Below are 17,448 nucleotides of genomic sequence, written 5' to 3'. Positions count from 1 at the left end.
TTAGTTGCATCATGTTGCATCATGTAGGATCCTTTGTTGTGGAGCTCGGATTCTCTAGTTGTGGAGTGTGGGCTCAGTAGTTATGCCTTGTTGCTCTGCAGCAAGTGGGATCTTAGTTCCCCAACTGTAACAGGAGGGAAAGGGGCAGGTCATAACTTTTGAGAGAATGACATAGCCCAAGGACACAACATAAACGGATTAGAATCAAGTGGGACCAAGATGGCAGCAAGACTAGACCTTGATCCTCAGTCAGCAAGTGAAATGACGCACCCAGAGGTGCCCGGACATTTCCAAGGCACTGGTAACAGACCAAGGAGTGGGCGGTGGCCCAAATCCTGGAAATCTCCACCCCTTCCCAAAAATAGCTGGAATAGTCCTCCCATGTATGCGTGCTAAGTCACTTTATTTTTTATTTTATTTTATTTTTTTTCATTTATTTTTATTAGTTGGAGGCTAATTACTTTACAATATTGTAGTGGTTTTTGTCATACATTGACATGAATTAGCCATGGATTTACATGTATTCCCCATCCTGCTCCCCCCTCCCACCTCGCTAAGTCACTTTAGTCTCTGTGCAACCCCATGGGCTATAGCCCACCAGGCTTCTCTGTCCAAGGGATTCTCCAGGCAACAATACCGGAGATAGTCCTTCCACTCATTTGCATATGAAATTACCCAACCTATAAACACTAACCAGGCCACATTTCCAGGCGGCGCTCACCCTCTGTGATGGCCCACACTCTGTCTGTGAAGTGTGCTTCTCTGAATCTGAATAAATCCACTTCTTCCCTATCACTTTGTCTCTCACTGAATTCTTTCTGTGATGAGACATCAAGAACCTGAGCTTTATTAGGCCCTGAAACCAGATACCATGGGTTTGGGCTGGGTTCGAGTCCCAAGCTGGGTTTGAGTCCCAAGCTGGGTTTGGCTGGGCTCAAGTCCCAGGATATGGGTTCAAGTCCCAATCTGAGATAAATGGTTTCACAACCAGAGATCGAACCAGTGTTCCCTGCATTGGCAGGCATTTTCTTAACCACTGGACCACCAGTGAAGTCCCAACAATGTGTTTTTAATACCATGAACTGTCCATTTAAAAATGGTTAAAGTGGTAAATGTTACATATATTTCAACATAATTAAAAAAAAAGAAAGATGAACTGCATGGGGTTCCACGCCTTATGTAATAATTTAGTGTGAGAGAAGACATACAATTAAGCAAAGAGCAATATAACAATACAATTTGTACTTTATTTATTTACTTATTCATTTTTTATTTGGCTGCCCCAAGTCTTAGCTGCAGCATGAGGGATCTTTAGTTGGAGCACGTGACATCTAGTTTTCTGACTAGGGATCAAACCCCAGCCCCCTGCATTGGGAGCACGGAGTCTTAGCCCTTGGACCACCAGGGGAGCCCCCGAGATATGTACTTTAGTAAAGATATGGACAAGTCGTGAGAGGACTGTGGAGAGAGCAACTAATTCTACCTGGGGGAATTGGGAGGGGCTTCCCATAGAAGGTTTTATTTGGTTTATGGCATTGAAGATAAGTAAGAGCTTGCTTAGCAGTAAGAAGGAGAAAGGACATTTGAGGCAAAGGGGCAACATGAATCAAATAAGGAAAACCAAAGATTTCTAGGGGATTGGTGAGTCATGGATGGGTATTCAAAGGTAGTTCAGAACCTACGAAGAATAAAGGAAAGCATTTGTGTATATGATTAAATTAAAATTAAAAACATAAATGTCAAAAGACATTATGAACAAAGTTAAAATACTAAAGGACTCCCTGGGAGAAGATAATTGCAATTTATATATAAATAACACCTTAAAGTCAGTAAGAACTAGAAACAAGAAAACAAGTTGAAACATAAGCAAAGAACAAAGTGGCAGTTCTCACAGGAACTCCTGATTGCAGGAGGGAGTGTAAATTAAAATGAGTAGATACCATAGAGTATGGAAAGAAGGAAATAGTAACTTTACAGTGAAGAAACACGGGGACACCTTAACCAAGTGATGAAAGGTGATAACATCACCAGTAATAAAGCATGCGGGTAGCATCTGACCTCCAGTAGAGTGTGATGAGAAAAGTAGTTCATCTTCCCCCAAATCCATAATCTTTGGAAAGCTATGAAGAAAACACCAGGTAAGCTCTAACTGAAGGACATTCTGCAAAATGGATTAGGTTTGTGGCTCAGATGGTAAAGAATCTGCCTGCAGTGCAGGAGACATGGGTTCAATCCCTGGGTTGGGAAGATCCCCTGGAGAAGGGAAAGGCAAGCACTTCAGGATTCTTGCCTGGAGAATTCCATGGACAGAGGAGGCAGGTGACCTGTAGTCCACGTGATCCCTGAGACTTGGACATGGCTGAGTAACTAACACTTTCACTTTCTTCTTCTGCAAAATACCTGACCAGTATTCCTCAGGACTATTAAGGTTATAAGAATAAGGAAAGACTGAGAAATGGTCATAGACCGGAAGAAACTAAGGAAACATAAGGACAGTGTAGTATTCTGGATGGTATCCTGGAACAGAAAAGGGACATTACTGAAATATGAATAAAGTCTGGATTTTAGTTAACAGTATAAGTTGGGAAAACCACTAGACCATTCAGGTATGACCTAAATCAAATCCCTTATGACTATACAGTGGAAGTGAGAAATAGATTTATGGGACTAGATCTGATAGACAGAGTGCCTAATGAACTATGGATGGAGGTTTGTGACATTATACAGGAGGCAGGGATCAAGACCATCCCCAAGAAAAAGAAATGTAAAAAGGCAAAATGGCTGTCTGAGAAGGCCTTACAAATAGCTGTGAAAAGAAGAGAAGTGAAAAGCAAAGGAGAAAAGGAAAGATATACCCATTTGAATGCAGGGTTCCAAAGAATAGCAAGGAGAGATAAGAAAGCCGTCCTCAGTGATCAATGCAAAGAAATAGGGGAAAACAACAGAATGGGAAAGACTAGAGATCTCTTCAAAAAATTAGAGATACCAAGGGAACATTTCATTCAAAGATGGGCTCAATTAGGACAGAAATGGTATGGACCTAACAGAAGCAGAAGATATTAAGAAGAGGTGGCAAGAATACACAGAAGAACTGTACAAAAAAGATCTTCACGACCCAGATAATCACAATGGTGTGATCACTCACCTAGAGCCAGACATCCTGGAGTTCAAAGTCAAGTGGGCCTTAGGAAGCAAAACTATGAACAAAGCTAATGGAGGTGATGGAATTCCAGTTGAGCTATTTCAAATACTGAAAGATGATGCTGTGAAAGTGCTGCACTCAATATGTAAGCAAATTTGGAAAACTCAGCAGTGGCCACAGGACTGGAATAGGTCAGTTTTCATTCCAATCCCAAAGAAAGGTAATGCCAAAGAATGCTCAAACTACTGCACAATTTCACTCGTCTCACACACTAATAAAGTAATGCTCAAAATTCTCCAAGCCAGGCTTCAGCAATATGTGAACCGTGAACTTCCAGTTGTTCAAGCTGGTTTTAGAAAAGGCAGAGGAACAAGAGATCAAATTGCCAACATCCACTGGATCATCAGAAAAGCAAAAGAGTTCCAGAAAAACATCTATTTCTGCTTTATTGACTGTGCCAAAGCCTTTGACTGTGTGGATCACAATAAACTGTGGGAAATTCTGAAAGAGATGGGAATACCAGACCACCTGATCTGCCTCTTGAGAAACCTGTATGCTGATCAAGAAGCAACAGTTAGAATTGAACATGGAACAACAGACTGGTTCCAAATAGGAAAAGGAGTACATCAAGGCTGTATATTGTTACCCTTCTTATTTAACTTATTTGCAGAGTACATCATGAGAAACGCTGGGCTGGAGGAAGCACAAGCTGGAATCAAGATTGCTGGGAGAAATATCAATAACCTCAGATATGCAGATGACACTACCCTTATGACAGAAAGTGAAGAAGAGCTAAAGAGCTTCTTGATGAAAGTGAAAGAGGAGAGTGAAAAAGTTGACTTAAAGCTCAACATTCAGAAAACTAAGATCATGGCATCTGGTCCCATCACTTCATGGGAAATAGATGGGGAAACAGTGGAAACAGTGGCTGACTTTATTTTTTGGGGCTCCAAAATCACTGCAGATGGTGATTACAGCCATGAAATTAAAAGACGCTTACTCCTTGGAAGGAAAGTTATGACCAACCTAGACAGCATATTAAAAAGCAGAGACATTACTTTGTCAACAAAGGTCTGTCTAGTCAAGGCTATGGTTTTTCCAGTGGTCATGTATGGATGTGAGAGTTGGACTATAAAGAAGGCTGAGCGCAGAAGAATTGATGCTTTTGAACTGTGGTGTTGGAGAAGACTTTTGAGAGTTCCCTGGACTGCAAGGAGATCCAACCAGTTCATCCTAAAGGAGCTCAGTCCTGGGTGTTCATTGGAAGGACTGATGAAGCTGAAACTCCAATAGTTTGGCCACCTGATGTGAAGGGCTGACTCATTTGAAAAGACCCTGATGCTGGGAACGATTGAGGGCAGGAGGAGAACGGGATGACAGAGGATGAGATGGTTGAATGGCATCACCAACTCGATGGACATGGGTTTGGGTAAATTCCAGGAGCTGGTGATGGACAGGGAGGCCTGGCGTGCTGCGGTTTGTGGGGTCGCAAAGAGTCAGACACGACTGAGTGACTGAACTGAACTGAACTGAATAAGCCAATGTTGACTTCTTAGATTTGACAAATCTGCCATAGTAATGTAAAATGCTAACATTAGGGGAGATTGATTGAAGGGTATCTGGGAACTCTCTTGACTATCTTTGTAACTTCTATAGATCTAAAGATACTGGTGGCTCAGTGGCAAAGAATCCACCTGCAATGCAGGAGATGTTGTTTCAATCCCTGGGTTGGGAAGATTATCTGGAGAAGGAAATGGCAACTCACTCCAGTATTCTTGTGTGGGAAATCTCATGGATAGAGGAGCCTGGTAGGCTAAGTCCAAGGAGTTGCAAAAAAGTTGGACAGGACTTAGCGACTAAACAACAGCAACAAAGGTATTCCAAAGTAAAACGTTTATTTTAAAAAATGATGAGACACTGGGACTTCCTTGGTGGTCCAGTGGCTAAGACTCTGCTACCAATGCAGGGAGCCCACGTTTGATCCCTGATCGGGGAACTAGATCCCACGTGCCAGAAATAAGAGTTCATATTGTTGTTGCTGTGATTTAGTTGCTAAGTTGTCGTTTAGCTGCTAAGTCGTGTTCAACTCTTTGGTAACCCCATGGACTGTAGCCCTGCAGGCTTCTCTGTCCGTGGGATTTTCCAGGCAGGAATATTGGAATGGGTTGCCATTTTCTTCTCCAGGGTGTCTTTCTGACCCAGGGGTTGAACTTATGTCTCCTGCATTGGCAAGGGGATTCTTTACCACTGAGCCACCAGGGAAACCCAAAGAGCTCGTATGCCACAACTAAAGATCATGCACACTGCAACTAAAGACTATGTATGCGGCAGAGAAGATTGAGGATCCTATGTGCCACAGCTAAGACCTGGCACAGTCAGATAAATAAACTTATTTTTTTGAATGATGAGATATTATTCCTACCCGTGAAATTAACAAAGAATAAAAAGTCTGACTCAAAGAAGTATCAAGGAGGATATGGGAAAAATAATTCTCTCATATTTGCAGGTGGAAGGGTCAAAGGTATTGTAGGAAGCAATTTAGTCTAGAAAAGCAGAAAATGTACAAACCCTGGAATCCAGAATTCCATTTGGACACCAAGAGATATTTATAAAGGCTTTGATACAAATTGTCCACAATAACATAAAATTGAAACAACTTGAATGTCTATCAATAGGAGGGTAGATACACAAATTATATACAGATTATAAATATGGTGCAATATTTACTACATAGCAGCTAAAAAGAAAGAATGAAATTTATATATATCAATATGGCTAGATGTTAAAAATACAATATTGAATGAAAAAGTAAAGGTGGAGAAGGGTATATGTGGTATGGATGTGTGCGTGTGTGTTGAGTTGTGTCTGACTCTTTGTGACCCCATGGACTGTAGTGGAGCTCCTCTGTCCATGGAATTTTCCAAGCAAGATTACGGGGTTGCCATTTTCTCCTCCAGGGAATCTTCCTGATCCAGAGATAGAACCTGTGTCTCTGTGTCTCCTACATTGCAGGTGGATTCTTTACCAATGTGCCCCCTGCATGTATCCTAATTCATTCACCTTTTTTTTTTTTGCCACACAGCATGGCTTGTGGGATCTTAGTTCCCTGACCAGAGATTGAACAGCCCTGGAATTCCCTAAAATATCTTTCTTGTATGCCTCATTATGTGCCAAGTGCTATCCTCTGTTCGGAGGATACAGCAGTGAACAATGGCTAGCAACTACCCAGGACTTACTAAGAGTCGAGCATTCTGTAATAATAGTAGCAACAATAACAATAATGGCAAGCACTTACCTAGCACTTACTATGCTCGTGTGCTAAGGTGCTTTGGTTATATCCGATTCTGTGCAACCTTATAGACTGCAGCCCACCAGACTCCTCTGTCCGTGGAATTCTCCAGGCAAGAACACTGGAGTGGGTTGCTGTGGCCTCCTCCAGGGGATCTTCCAGACCCAGAGATCAAACCTGTGTCTCTTACATCTACCTGCGTTGGCAGATGTGTTCTTTACCACTAGCACCACCTGGGAAGCCCAGCATTTACTGCACTATAAACCTTGTGACCCAGGTTCTGTTATTAACCCCAACAGACAGATGAAGACCCTAAGCAGCAGTGGAGTTCAGTAACGCATCTAGGGCACCACAGTTGGATGGTGGTAGAGACAGCAACCACATCCTGGAAGCCTGGCTTCAAGTCTGTCCTACCAACCATTGAGCTGTCTGCCTAGAATTCCCCCTCCTCATGGAGCTCCATTCTAGGGAAGGTAAGACAGGCCATAAACATGCGTAGTAAGTTAGACAGTGAATGAGCTGTGGAGAAAAACAAAGAAGAGAAGGAAAAAGGGAGTATTACTCTTCAAAGAGGGGGTGTGGGGGGTCATGGATGGCCTTACAGAGAGATAACATCTGAGCAAAGACCCTAAGGAAGTGAAAGAGGAAACCATGCCTATATCTGGGGGTACCCTCATTTCAGCCTTGACAACAAGATAAAAGGCTCTGGGGAGCAGTAAACCTGGAGTGTTTGAAAAATAAATAACAAGGAAGCCAGGGGCACTAAAGCAGAGGGAATAAAAGAAATGAGGCCAGAGAGAGATGGGAGGCTAGATTGGGTGGGGCCTTATACGTCATGAGGACCTTGGAGGGGTCTGAGCAGGGGGTGACAATATCTGATTTGGGCTTAGGAGAGATCCCTCTTTGTTGAGGTGATATTGTTCAGAGGCTTGGGTGGTAGCTTGAATTGGAGTGGTAGCAGTGGGTGGTGGTAAGAAGTGATCGGATTTTGGATATATTTTGAAGATCAAATTGATGGTATTTGCTGAGGATTGACTTGACAGAGGAAAAGGAGTCAAGGATGACTCAGGTTTTGGGCCTATGTAAATAGGAAGACAGAGCGATTGTTTCCTGAATGGAGGAGACAGGGGGAGAAGCACGTTTGAGGAGGAGGTGGGAAGGCCTGGAGTTTTGTTTTGGGCATGCTGAATTTGAGATTTCTACTGGACAACCAGGTGGACATGCTGAGCGTTCAGTTGGACATAATAGTCTGGAGTTTTGAGCAGAGGAGATAAAAATCTATGCATCATCTGCATATAGATGTTATTTGAAACCACAAGAAAGGATGAGATCACCAGAGAAATGAATATAGATATAGAGCAGTGAAAATGTGAGAACTGATCCCTGGGGCCCCAGCATTCAGAGTTTGCAGCTGAGGAGGAGGAAAGGGAGAAGGGGGAGAATTCAGCAACAGGAAACTGAGAAGGAACAGCCAGAGAGGCGGGAGGAAAACCAGGAGAAAAGCCAGGAGAGAGAGCCAGCTAGTTGAGGAGAGAGAGGCAGCTAGTTGAAGAAAGTGTTCCAAGAAGGATCAAGTGATCAAATGTGTTGAAGGCTGCCAATAGGGAAAGAAAGATGAGGACTGAGAAATGACCGTTTGATCAAGCATCACGGAGGTGCTGGGTGGCAAAACGTGCCATCCCCAAATATGCCACTTTGGCACAAAGATTGTTTTGAGCTAAAGGCAATTGAGATGAGGCAGATAGAGGAAAGTCTCTCTACCCTATATCCTCATTTGAATAAAAGCAGGACACACATTCATAAAGGTGTCCCAACTCCTGTCTCTACCAGGAGGGACAGAAGTTAATCATCAAAAAACTTTAGACCCTTATCAGTCTAGAGACAGCTCCAGAGAAATTTATTGGGTTGGCCCAGAATTTTGTTCCCATTTTTCCATAAAAGCCCAAATAAACTTTTTTTGGCCAACCCAATATATAAGAAACTTTACTGACTATCCTTTATCTACCATCATTTCCTCTGATTTGCCTTCCCACAATTTGCTGCCCCTAGTGAAAGTTGCCTGGAGAAGGAAATAGCAACCCACTCCAGTACTCTTGCCTAGAGAATTCCATGGAGAGAGGAGCCTGGTGGGTTGCCGTCTATGGGGTCACACAGAGTCGGACACGACTGAAGCGACTTAGCAGCAGCAGCAGTGAAAGTTGCTCAGTCGTGTCCGACTCTTTGCAACCCCATGGACTATACAGTCGGTGGAATTCTCCAGGCCACAATAATGGAGTAGATCGCCTTTACCTTCTCAAGGGGATCTTCCCAGCCCAGGGATCGAACCCCGGTTTCCCGCATTTCAGGTGGATTCTTTACCTGCTCCTAGAGTCAGGTCTTTTTCCTTCCTAGTGTCATATCTCTAAAAATTTCATTCTTTTTTTTTTTTTGTTAGTAGAATCTTTTTTATTCAGAAAAAAAACCCAAAAAACAAAAAAATTGTCCAACCACACACAGGAGGGGTATGGGTTGGGGGCAGGGGGTGTCTGTCCATCTAGCCCGGGCCCCCAGCCCATGTGGTTTTGGCAGCAATAAGGGGTGTGAGGTAATGGCCCAAAAAATAAAAATGGTGTATGTATGTGTGTGGGAAGGAGAGGGGTGCAAAAGCAGTGGGGAGTGGTGAGGGGAGGGCCAGACGAGGTCAGTACTGGGAACGCCGCAGGTGAGAAGCCATTTCATAACATTTCTTGTTGATCATACCGCCGTGGACACCTTCTTTGCCCATCAGCAGGACTAGCGTCTTGGCAGTCATGGTGACAGTGATATTGAAGGTTGGGGCTCCACCGGTGCTCTTGGTACGAAGATCCATGGTAAATTCTCCGTTCTGCAGCAGTGAGTCCCGGATCACAGAACATTTCTGGCCCCCAAGCGTTAGCCCGTTCACGAAAAAACTTGACCGGTCTTTGCCAACCAGGATACCGACCTCAGCAGGCGTGATGTTGACGAAGGTCTTGCCGGGGACGGCGGCCCAGACGGAGGGCGAGTCCTTATAGCCCACGATGGCTGTGTCCTGACAGGTCCCGTCCGCCATGAGGTTGTCGATGTAGGCGTTCCACCCGGCCATGGCGCTGCTATTGGGGCTGCTCTCGGGGCTGCTGCTGGGGCCGCGGGCTGGGCTCGGGCTGGCGGGCGGGGGAAGACGAAGAGCTTGGGGCACGCGCTGCCGTCCGGACCGCGGCTCTGCTAGCTGTGCAGCAGCCCTCGCACCGCCACTTCCTAAAATTTCATTCTTTTGCTAAGATGTTATGTCAGCCCAAGGTCTAATTAAATCTTTGAGTTATTCATCTCTGGGTATATGATGCACATGTTTATGAACTTCTATTTGTTTTTCTCTTATTAGCCTGTCTTTGGCTAATCTAACTTATGCAGCCCCAGCTGCATGGCTATAGGAAGAGATTTGGGGGCAGAAGAAGAGATTTTTCTTTCCCTACAGCGGTCATTAGTAATATTGACAAGAGTGGCTTTATGTAGAGTATGTGGAGGTTAAAACCTAATTGGATCAGATTTGAGAGTCTGAGAGAAGAGAAATAATGCAGGCAGTATAGACAACTCTCTCAAGTGTTTGACCACAGCTGGAAGGAAGTGTGAGGTGAACAGCAGTGCGTTAATGTGTCAAAATAATGCATCACATTCATCATAAGGTTTCCTGTCATTGGTAGAGATTGATGTACATTACTTGTGTTTTATTTTGCCATGTGTCCTGTGGGGTCTTAGTTCCCCTACCAGGGATCAAACCCATGCCCTCTGCGTTGGAAGCACTGAGATTTAATCACCAGGAAATCCTGCATTACATTCTTCTTCTTCTTCTTTTTTTTTTTTTACTTATTCATTTATTTGGCTATGCCAGTTGTGGTATGTGGGCTCTTTTAATTTCAGCATGTGGGATCCAGTTCCCTGAGCATGGATGGTACCTGAGCCCTATCCACTGGGAGCACAGAGTTTTAGCCACTGGACCACCGGGATGATACTACATTCTTATAATATAATCTTGTATATAACCTTGTCAGTGAAGGTTCAAAGAGACATTAAAATTTTATGAAATAGTACAGATATCCCTTAAAAAAAAGTGAAGGCAAATGGAACAAACTGTAACAGCTGATAATTCAGAAAGGTGAATGTTTTGATATTTGCTATATTATCTTTACACTTACAATTCCCACAGAATCTTAACCACAGGACCACCTGGAAAATCCCTCTTAAAAATAATTAGAGGGGACTTCCCTGGTAGCTCTGGAGAAGGAAATGGCAACCCACTCTAGTACTCTTGCCTGGAAAATCCCATGGACTGAGGATCCTGGTAGGCTACAGTCCATGGGGTCGCAAAGAGTTGGACACGACTGAGCGACTTCACTTCACTTCACTTCCCTGGTGGCTCAGATGGTAAAGAATCTGCCTGCCAATGCAGAAGACCCAGATTTGATTCCTGAGTCAAGAAGATCCCCTGGAGGAGGGCATGGCAACCCACTCCAGTATTCTTGCCTGGAGAATTCCATGGACAGAGGAGCCTGGCGGGCTACAGTCACTGGAGTTGCAAAGACTCGGACATGCCTGAGCAACTAACACACACACACTCCTTGGTGGTCCAGTGGTTAAGAATCCACCTGCCAATGAGGGGACATGGGTTTGATCCCTGGTCTGGGAAGAGTCCACATGCTGCAGAGCAACTAAGCCCATGTGCCACAGCTACTGCAGCCCACACGCCTAGAGCCCATGCTTAGGCAACAAGAGACGCCACCGCAGTGAGAAGCCCGCACACTGCAAACAGAGAATAGCCCCTGGCTCACCACAGCTAGACAAAGCCTGCGTGCAGCAACAAAAACCCTCTGCAGTCCAATGAATAAATTAATTAATTACAATACATAAATAATTAGAGCTGGGAAAAATGTGTGAGGGCCTGAAGGTATGAAGGCCTCTGAGTGCCATGTCAAGCATGCTGTGGGGGGAGGGGCATGGCTCAGAAAGTTCTCCCTGAAAACTGTGCGGAGGGTGTGGGAACAATAAAAATTTTTCCTTTAGCCATTCAGGCCAGAGTTTTCTAAAGTATGGACAGGACCACCTGCATCAAAATCTTCCAAGGGCACTCAAGAAAATTCAACCCCTGGGCCTTTCTCCTCTGGCTTACTAAATCCTAACGTCTCCAGCAGGGCTAAGCAATCCGTACCTGGGAAGGTGGAGTGGCAGCAAGTTCAGGGAACGGTTGGGGCTGTGTTTAGTACCTGTGGAGATGAGGTGCCCAGAGGACTTTCTGGTCTGGGAGTGGATATAAGAGTTTCAGGTTCATTTCATTGTCCAGTCTCCCACAGCAGGAAGCACAAGGACTTGCACATAGTAGGTGCGAAAAGTTTATTGAGTGAATTAAGAATTTAGCTTAAGGGACTTCCCTGGTGGTCCAATAGCTAAGACTCCAAGCTCCCAATGCAGGGAGCCTGGCTTTAATCCCTGGTCCAGGAACTAGATCCCACATGCTATCACTAAAGATCTCACGTCCCAAAACTAAGACCTGGAGTGGTCAAATAAATAAACAAATACCTGAAAAAAAGAATTTAGCTTCAAAGCCAATCACTCAATCACAAATTCTACCTTGTTACCAACTCTCTCCTGGTTGCCTAGGGCGCAATGTATCTTCATGGTGGTCATTAGCCCAAAGAAGTGGGAAAAACTTAGACTTCAGAGTCAGACAGACTTGAATGCATACCTGATTCCCCTTATTCCCAGCTCTGTGGCCACAAGTGAGTCTCCCCTTGGAACTTGGTTTTCTCATGTGCAAATAATGTCATTTGCTCATTCATTCATTCAGCCTCTTTTGCCTTCCTGGAGTTTGCAACCTAAGGAGGTAATGGTAGTAAACAATAAATATAGTAAGTAGATTTATTATACCGTATATGAGAATGTGAAAATTGCTATGGGAAAAAAGAAAAAAAAAGCAGCAGAATGAGGGCTGGGCCTGAGTGGTAGTAGTAGCAGTGATCAGGCTGGGGAAACGGTCATTATTAGTTACAGTTTGCATGTAGTAGGCCACGTTGACTCAAACAGTAAAAAATCCACCTGCCATGGAGACCCAGGTTCGATCCCTGGTTTGGGGAGATCCCCTGGAGAAGGGAATGGCAACTCACTCCAGTATTCTTGCCTGGAGAATTCCAAGGGCAGAGGAGCCTGGTAGGCTATACAGTCCATGGGGTGGGAAGGAGTCAGACCCAAGTGAGTGACTAACACACATGCAGGCCGCGCTGAGTAGGATTTGTGGATGTGATGGGATGTGGAGGGTTTTGTGGAGGGACGTGATGGAGTGGACCAAGTGGAGAGCTAGAGAAGAGTATTCCAGGCAGAAGGAGCAGCAAGCACTAAGGCACTGAGAGAAGTGTGGTTGGCACTGTGTGAGAAATAGCAAGGGGGCCGTATGGCTGGAGTGGAGTGAGTGATGGAAGAAGGGGGCCTTGCAGGGCTGTGATGTTATACACAAAGGAAAGAAGGAAATGAACTCAGTTACCGGGTGCCAACAATGTGTAAGAAACTGAGCTTTGCGTATTAATATATCAACTATGTAATCTTTGCACTAACCTTCAAGGCATATATTCAGACCTCACCCCCCTTTTATATACATGAATAAACTGAGTGACAGAGACAAAGTGACTTCCTCATGATGTACTGCTAGTAAGTGGCCCAGAGGATCTTTTCCAAGTATGACACGTTGTTTGCTACTTATCTGTCATAGCTATAGCAATTCCACAAAATTCCCATTAAATTTTATTTGGCTTTGCTGGATCTTAATTTGGGCACGTGGGATCTTAGTTCCTGGATCAGGGATTGACCCCATGTCCCCTGGGGTCAAGGTAGACTGGACAAGCAGAAGGAGGATGTGGGGAAAGGCTTGAGGGATGTGATGGAGTAGGCCCAAGTTCCCATCACTTTTACCAAAAGGATTCAAGGAGGGACACAGAGGGACAGACATGGCCTAAACAAGGGGAGATGCCGCCCAGGGCCAGGCATCTAGAGATGGTTCTGGATCTGCAGGGGAGGAGTCTGCAGAGACACGGCCCCTGTGAGTCAAAAGCAATGTGAGCCAGCAACGGTAACAAAATGAGGACTTGCCAAAATGGGGTTACAAGTATTGCAGCATATATTAACTGATGACCTTTAACAAGATAGACTTCCTTGGTGCTCAGACAGCAAGGAGTCTGTCTGCAATGTGGAAGACCTGAGTTTGATCCCTGGGTTAGGAAGATCCCCTGGAGAAGGAAATGGCAACCCACTCCAGTGTTCTTGCCTGGAAAATCCCATGGATAGAGAAGCCTGGCAGGCTACAGTCCATGGGGTCACAAAGGGTCAGACATGACTGAGCAGCTTCACTTTCTTTCTTTTAACAAGATCATGCTTTTAACATGCAGAATACACAACAATATAATTTATCTAAAATTACTATTATTATTATCATTTATTTTTTTTTTAATTTATTATTTATTTATTTTACTTTACATTGTATTGGTTTTGCCATACATTGACTTGAATCCTCCATGGGTGTACATGTGTTCCCCATCCTGAACCCCCCTCCCACCTCTTTCCCCATCCCATCCCTCTGGGTCATCCCAGTGCATCAGCCCTGAGCACCCTGTATCATGTATCGAACCTGGACCGGTGATTTGTTTCACATATGATAATTTACATGTTTCATTGCCATTCTCCCATATCATCCCACCCTCGCCCTCTCCCACAGAGTCCAAAAGACTGTTCAATACATCTGTGTCTCTTTTGCTGTCTCGCATACACGGTTATGGTTACCATCTTTCTAAATTCCATATATATGCGTTAGTATACTGTATTGGTGTTTTTCTTTCTGGCTTACTTCACTCTGTATAATTAATGCTCCAGTTTCACCCACCTCATTAGAACTGATTCAAATGTATTCCTTTTAATGGCTGAGTAAGATTCCATTGTGTGTATGTACCACAGCTTTCTTATCCATTCATCTGCTGAGGGACATCTAGGTTGCTTCCATGTCCAGGCTATTATAAATAGTGCCATGATGAACATTCGGGTACACTCTTTCAGTTCTGGTTTCCTCGCTGTGTGTGCCCAGCAGTGGGATTGTTGGGTCATATGGCAGTTCTATTTCCAGTTTTTTAAGGATTCTCCACACTGTTCTCCCTAGTGGCTGTACTAGTTTGCATTCCCACGAACAGTGTAAGAGGGTTCCCTTTTCTCCACAACCTCTCCAGCATTTATTACTTGTAGACTTTTGGATAGCAGCCATCCTGACTGGCATGTAATGGTACCTCATTGTGGTTTTGATTTGCATTTCTCTGATAATGAGTGATGTTGAGCATCTTTTCATGTGTTTGTTGGCCATCTGTCTGTCTTCTTTGGAGAAATGTCTGTTTAGTTCATATAATTTAAAAAAATTATTAAACTCATAACATGCCACAAGGGTCGTGGTCTGATGATCACTTTCTCAGATGTGAAGGCATTTTTTTCTAGCCTGAATTTCTGTGTCTGAATGTGTAACTTCATGTGGCCCTAACACCAAAAGTCTACATTTGAGGCCCTCAGTACGTGTAAATGAAGATACAGATGGTAAATGTAAGTGGTACTGCTGTGTGCTGCCCTGAGTTCCACACATACATTGGCTAAGATCTTATAACAGCCCCATGAGACTTGCACTGTTGTTGCCTGCATGTGATGGAGGAAGAAACTGTGAAACAGGGAGGTTGACTGACTTACCCAAGGTCTTCTAACTACTGAGTGGTGATGGGGGGTTCTGAACCCAGACAATATGGCTAGATTATTATTATTATTTTTACAAGATATATGTATTGTATTTTTGCCCGCACTGGGTCTTGGTTGCTGTTCTCGGGCTTTCTCTAGTTGTGGCGAGCAGGGGCTACTCTTCGTTGCTGTGCATGGGCTCCTCACTGTGGTGGCTTCTCTTGTTGCAGAGCATAGAGTCTAGGCCTACGAGCTTCAGCAGTTGTGGCACATGGGCTTAGTTGCTCCTCAGCATGTGGGATCTTTCCAGACCAGGCTTGGAACCGGTGTCCCCTGCATTGGCAGGCAGATTTTAACCACTATACCACCAGGGAAGCCCAAAATCTGGCTAGATTCTTAACTTTCGCGTTATACTGCCTGGTCCAGGATGGGCCTTGGTTGTCCTGGGTGGTTTTCCCCAAGGGCTCTTTCTTGGCACTGTCGTGTTGGTACAACCTTCTCCAGGCTTCGGAAGATCTCAGTTCAGTTCAGTCACTCAGTTGTGTCCAACTTTTTGCAACCCCATGGACTGCAGCACGCCAGGCCTCCCTATCCATCACCAACTGCTGGAGTTTACTCAAACCCATGTCCATTGAGTCGGTGATGCCATCCAACCATCTCATCCTCTGTCATCCCCTTCTCCTCCTGCCTTCAATTTTTCCCAGCATCAGGGTCTTTTCAAATAAGTAAGTTTTTCGCATCAGGTGGCCAAAGTGTTGGGAGTTTCAGCTTTAGCATCAGTCCTTCCAATTAATATTTAGGACTGATTTCCTTTAGGATGGACTGGTTGGATCTCCTTGCAGTCCAAGGGACTCTCCAGAGTCTTCTCCTGAGGTAATTCCTGGTCCTCACAGGATTTGCTACTTCCCAGGCTGGTACCCAAGGACTGACTGAGGACTGGAGTGATGAGTCAGAGAGTGAGGAGGATCAGAGCGTACCATTGAATGTTGCCCTCAAGACTGGAAAGAACTGGGAGTTCCCTGATGGTCTAGTGGTGAGGATTTGGCACTTTCACTGTTGCAGCCCAGGTTCAAGCCCTGGTCAGGGAACTGAGATCCTGCAAGCTGTGTGGCATGGGGAAAAAAGCTGGAAGGTCTCAGGGTTCCCTCTCCATGTCACCTGCATAAAGTCTCTCCACTAACCCCACATTTGCCCTTCTTTTTGCTATATTGAACCTGTGGTGTTTTGAAAGAGCTCTGGATTAAGATGCTAGAAAACTAACTTAAATCCTGGATCTATTATCTAACAGCTGTGTTATCTTGGCCAAATGGCTTTATGTTTAAATCTTCATTTTTTTTCCATCTGTAAAATGGAAATGAGAATAATGGCTACTACTCATTGAGCACCAGGGCTTGGTACATTGAAAAACCTGGAGCACTTGGGTGTAAACTATACAGGACTGAACCGTTGTGAGGCATAACGTCATTATTCTCATCCTTGCCCCAAATGCTTTTCTTCTCTTTGGTTATTTCCATTATAGCTGATGTTATCTTTTCATCCGCTGTCAGGTGACACAAAGCCCTTGACTTTCTCTGAAGGCTCTTCTGGGCTCTTCTGTCATCTCACAAGTAGCTGGACTTGTGCCAGGAGGATGTGAAGTACCGAGAATCAGTTTAACGTTGGCACCTTCAGTTACAATCACATCACTCTTGTATCATTTGAATATACCTTCTTGAGAAAGGAGAGCATGTCTTATGAAAAGTGCACAGATCATGAGCACTCAGCGCGTTATCACAGTATAACCTTTGTATCCACCACCCAAAAAAGAAAGGAAGGGAACAGTATCAGCCCCTAGAAGCCCTTGCTGTGCCCATTTTGTGCCCCCTCCCAACCACTGCCGCCTCCTTCCTCCCCATTACGTCTGTGTTGCCAAAGCCTAACACAAATCCTTGTCAAGAAGCCCATAAACAGTTGCTAAACTGAACTGAGCCCCTTTGAAATCATTTTGTGATCTCAAGGTAATCACTTCAACTTCCTTGGCCTTGATTTACTCTTCTGAAAAACAGGGATGGCATTTCAGTAATTTCAATAGTCTTCAATCCTAGCCGTACACTAGAATCACCTGGGGAATCTTTTGAAAAGCTGTCCACCATGCTTGGGCTCTGGATACAAACCTCTGAAGGTCCCAGGCAGCGGTAGTTTTTCATGACTTTCCAAGGATTCCAGTGTACAGCCATGATCACTTGAATCTTACCAATTCCAATCAATACACAATTACATATACATTCAAATCTCAGTA

At 44.4% G+C, this 17,448-nt stretch overlaps 1 protein-coding gene and 1 non-coding gene across 2 annotated transcripts; one reads left to right on the top strand and one right to left on the bottom strand.

The window, feature by feature from the left end:
• Window positions 1–8,847: 8,847 nt before the first annotated feature.
• Window positions 8,848–9,693, bottom strand: LOC122426218 (profilin-1-like). Its single transcript, XM_043444969.1, has one exon. It carries the CDS (start codon window positions 9,532–9,534, stop codon window positions 9,112–9,114), a length of 423 nt encoding a protein of 140 aa, XP_043300904.1. The 5' UTR covers window positions 9,535–9,693; the 3' UTR covers window positions 8,848–9,111.
• A 6,493-nt stretch (window positions 9,694–16,186) lies between these two features.
• TRNAE-UUC lies at window positions 16,187–16,258 on the top strand. Its single transcript has one exon. It is a non-coding gene; the product is annotated as a tRNA-Glu (tRNA).
• The last annotated feature ends 1,190 nt before the right edge of the window (window positions 16,259–17,448 follow it).

The sequence above is a fragment of the Cervus canadensis genome, chromosome 24, assembly GCF_019320065.1.
Source record: "Cervus canadensis isolate Bull #8, Minnesota chromosome 24, ASM1932006v1, whole genome shotgun sequence".
NCBI classification, from domain to species: Eukaryota; Metazoa; Chordata; class Mammalia; order Artiodactyla; family Cervidae; genus Cervus; species Cervus canadensis.
Note: the sequence above shows the minus strand (reverse complement) of the source record. Positions and strands in the feature narration are given on the sequence as shown.

What these genes read in the sequence shown, in the direction of transcription:
- LOC122426218 (XM_043444969.1), bottom strand. Translation starts at nt 9,534, where the DNA reads ATGGCCGGGTGGAACGCCTACATCGACAACCTCATGGCGGACGGGACC.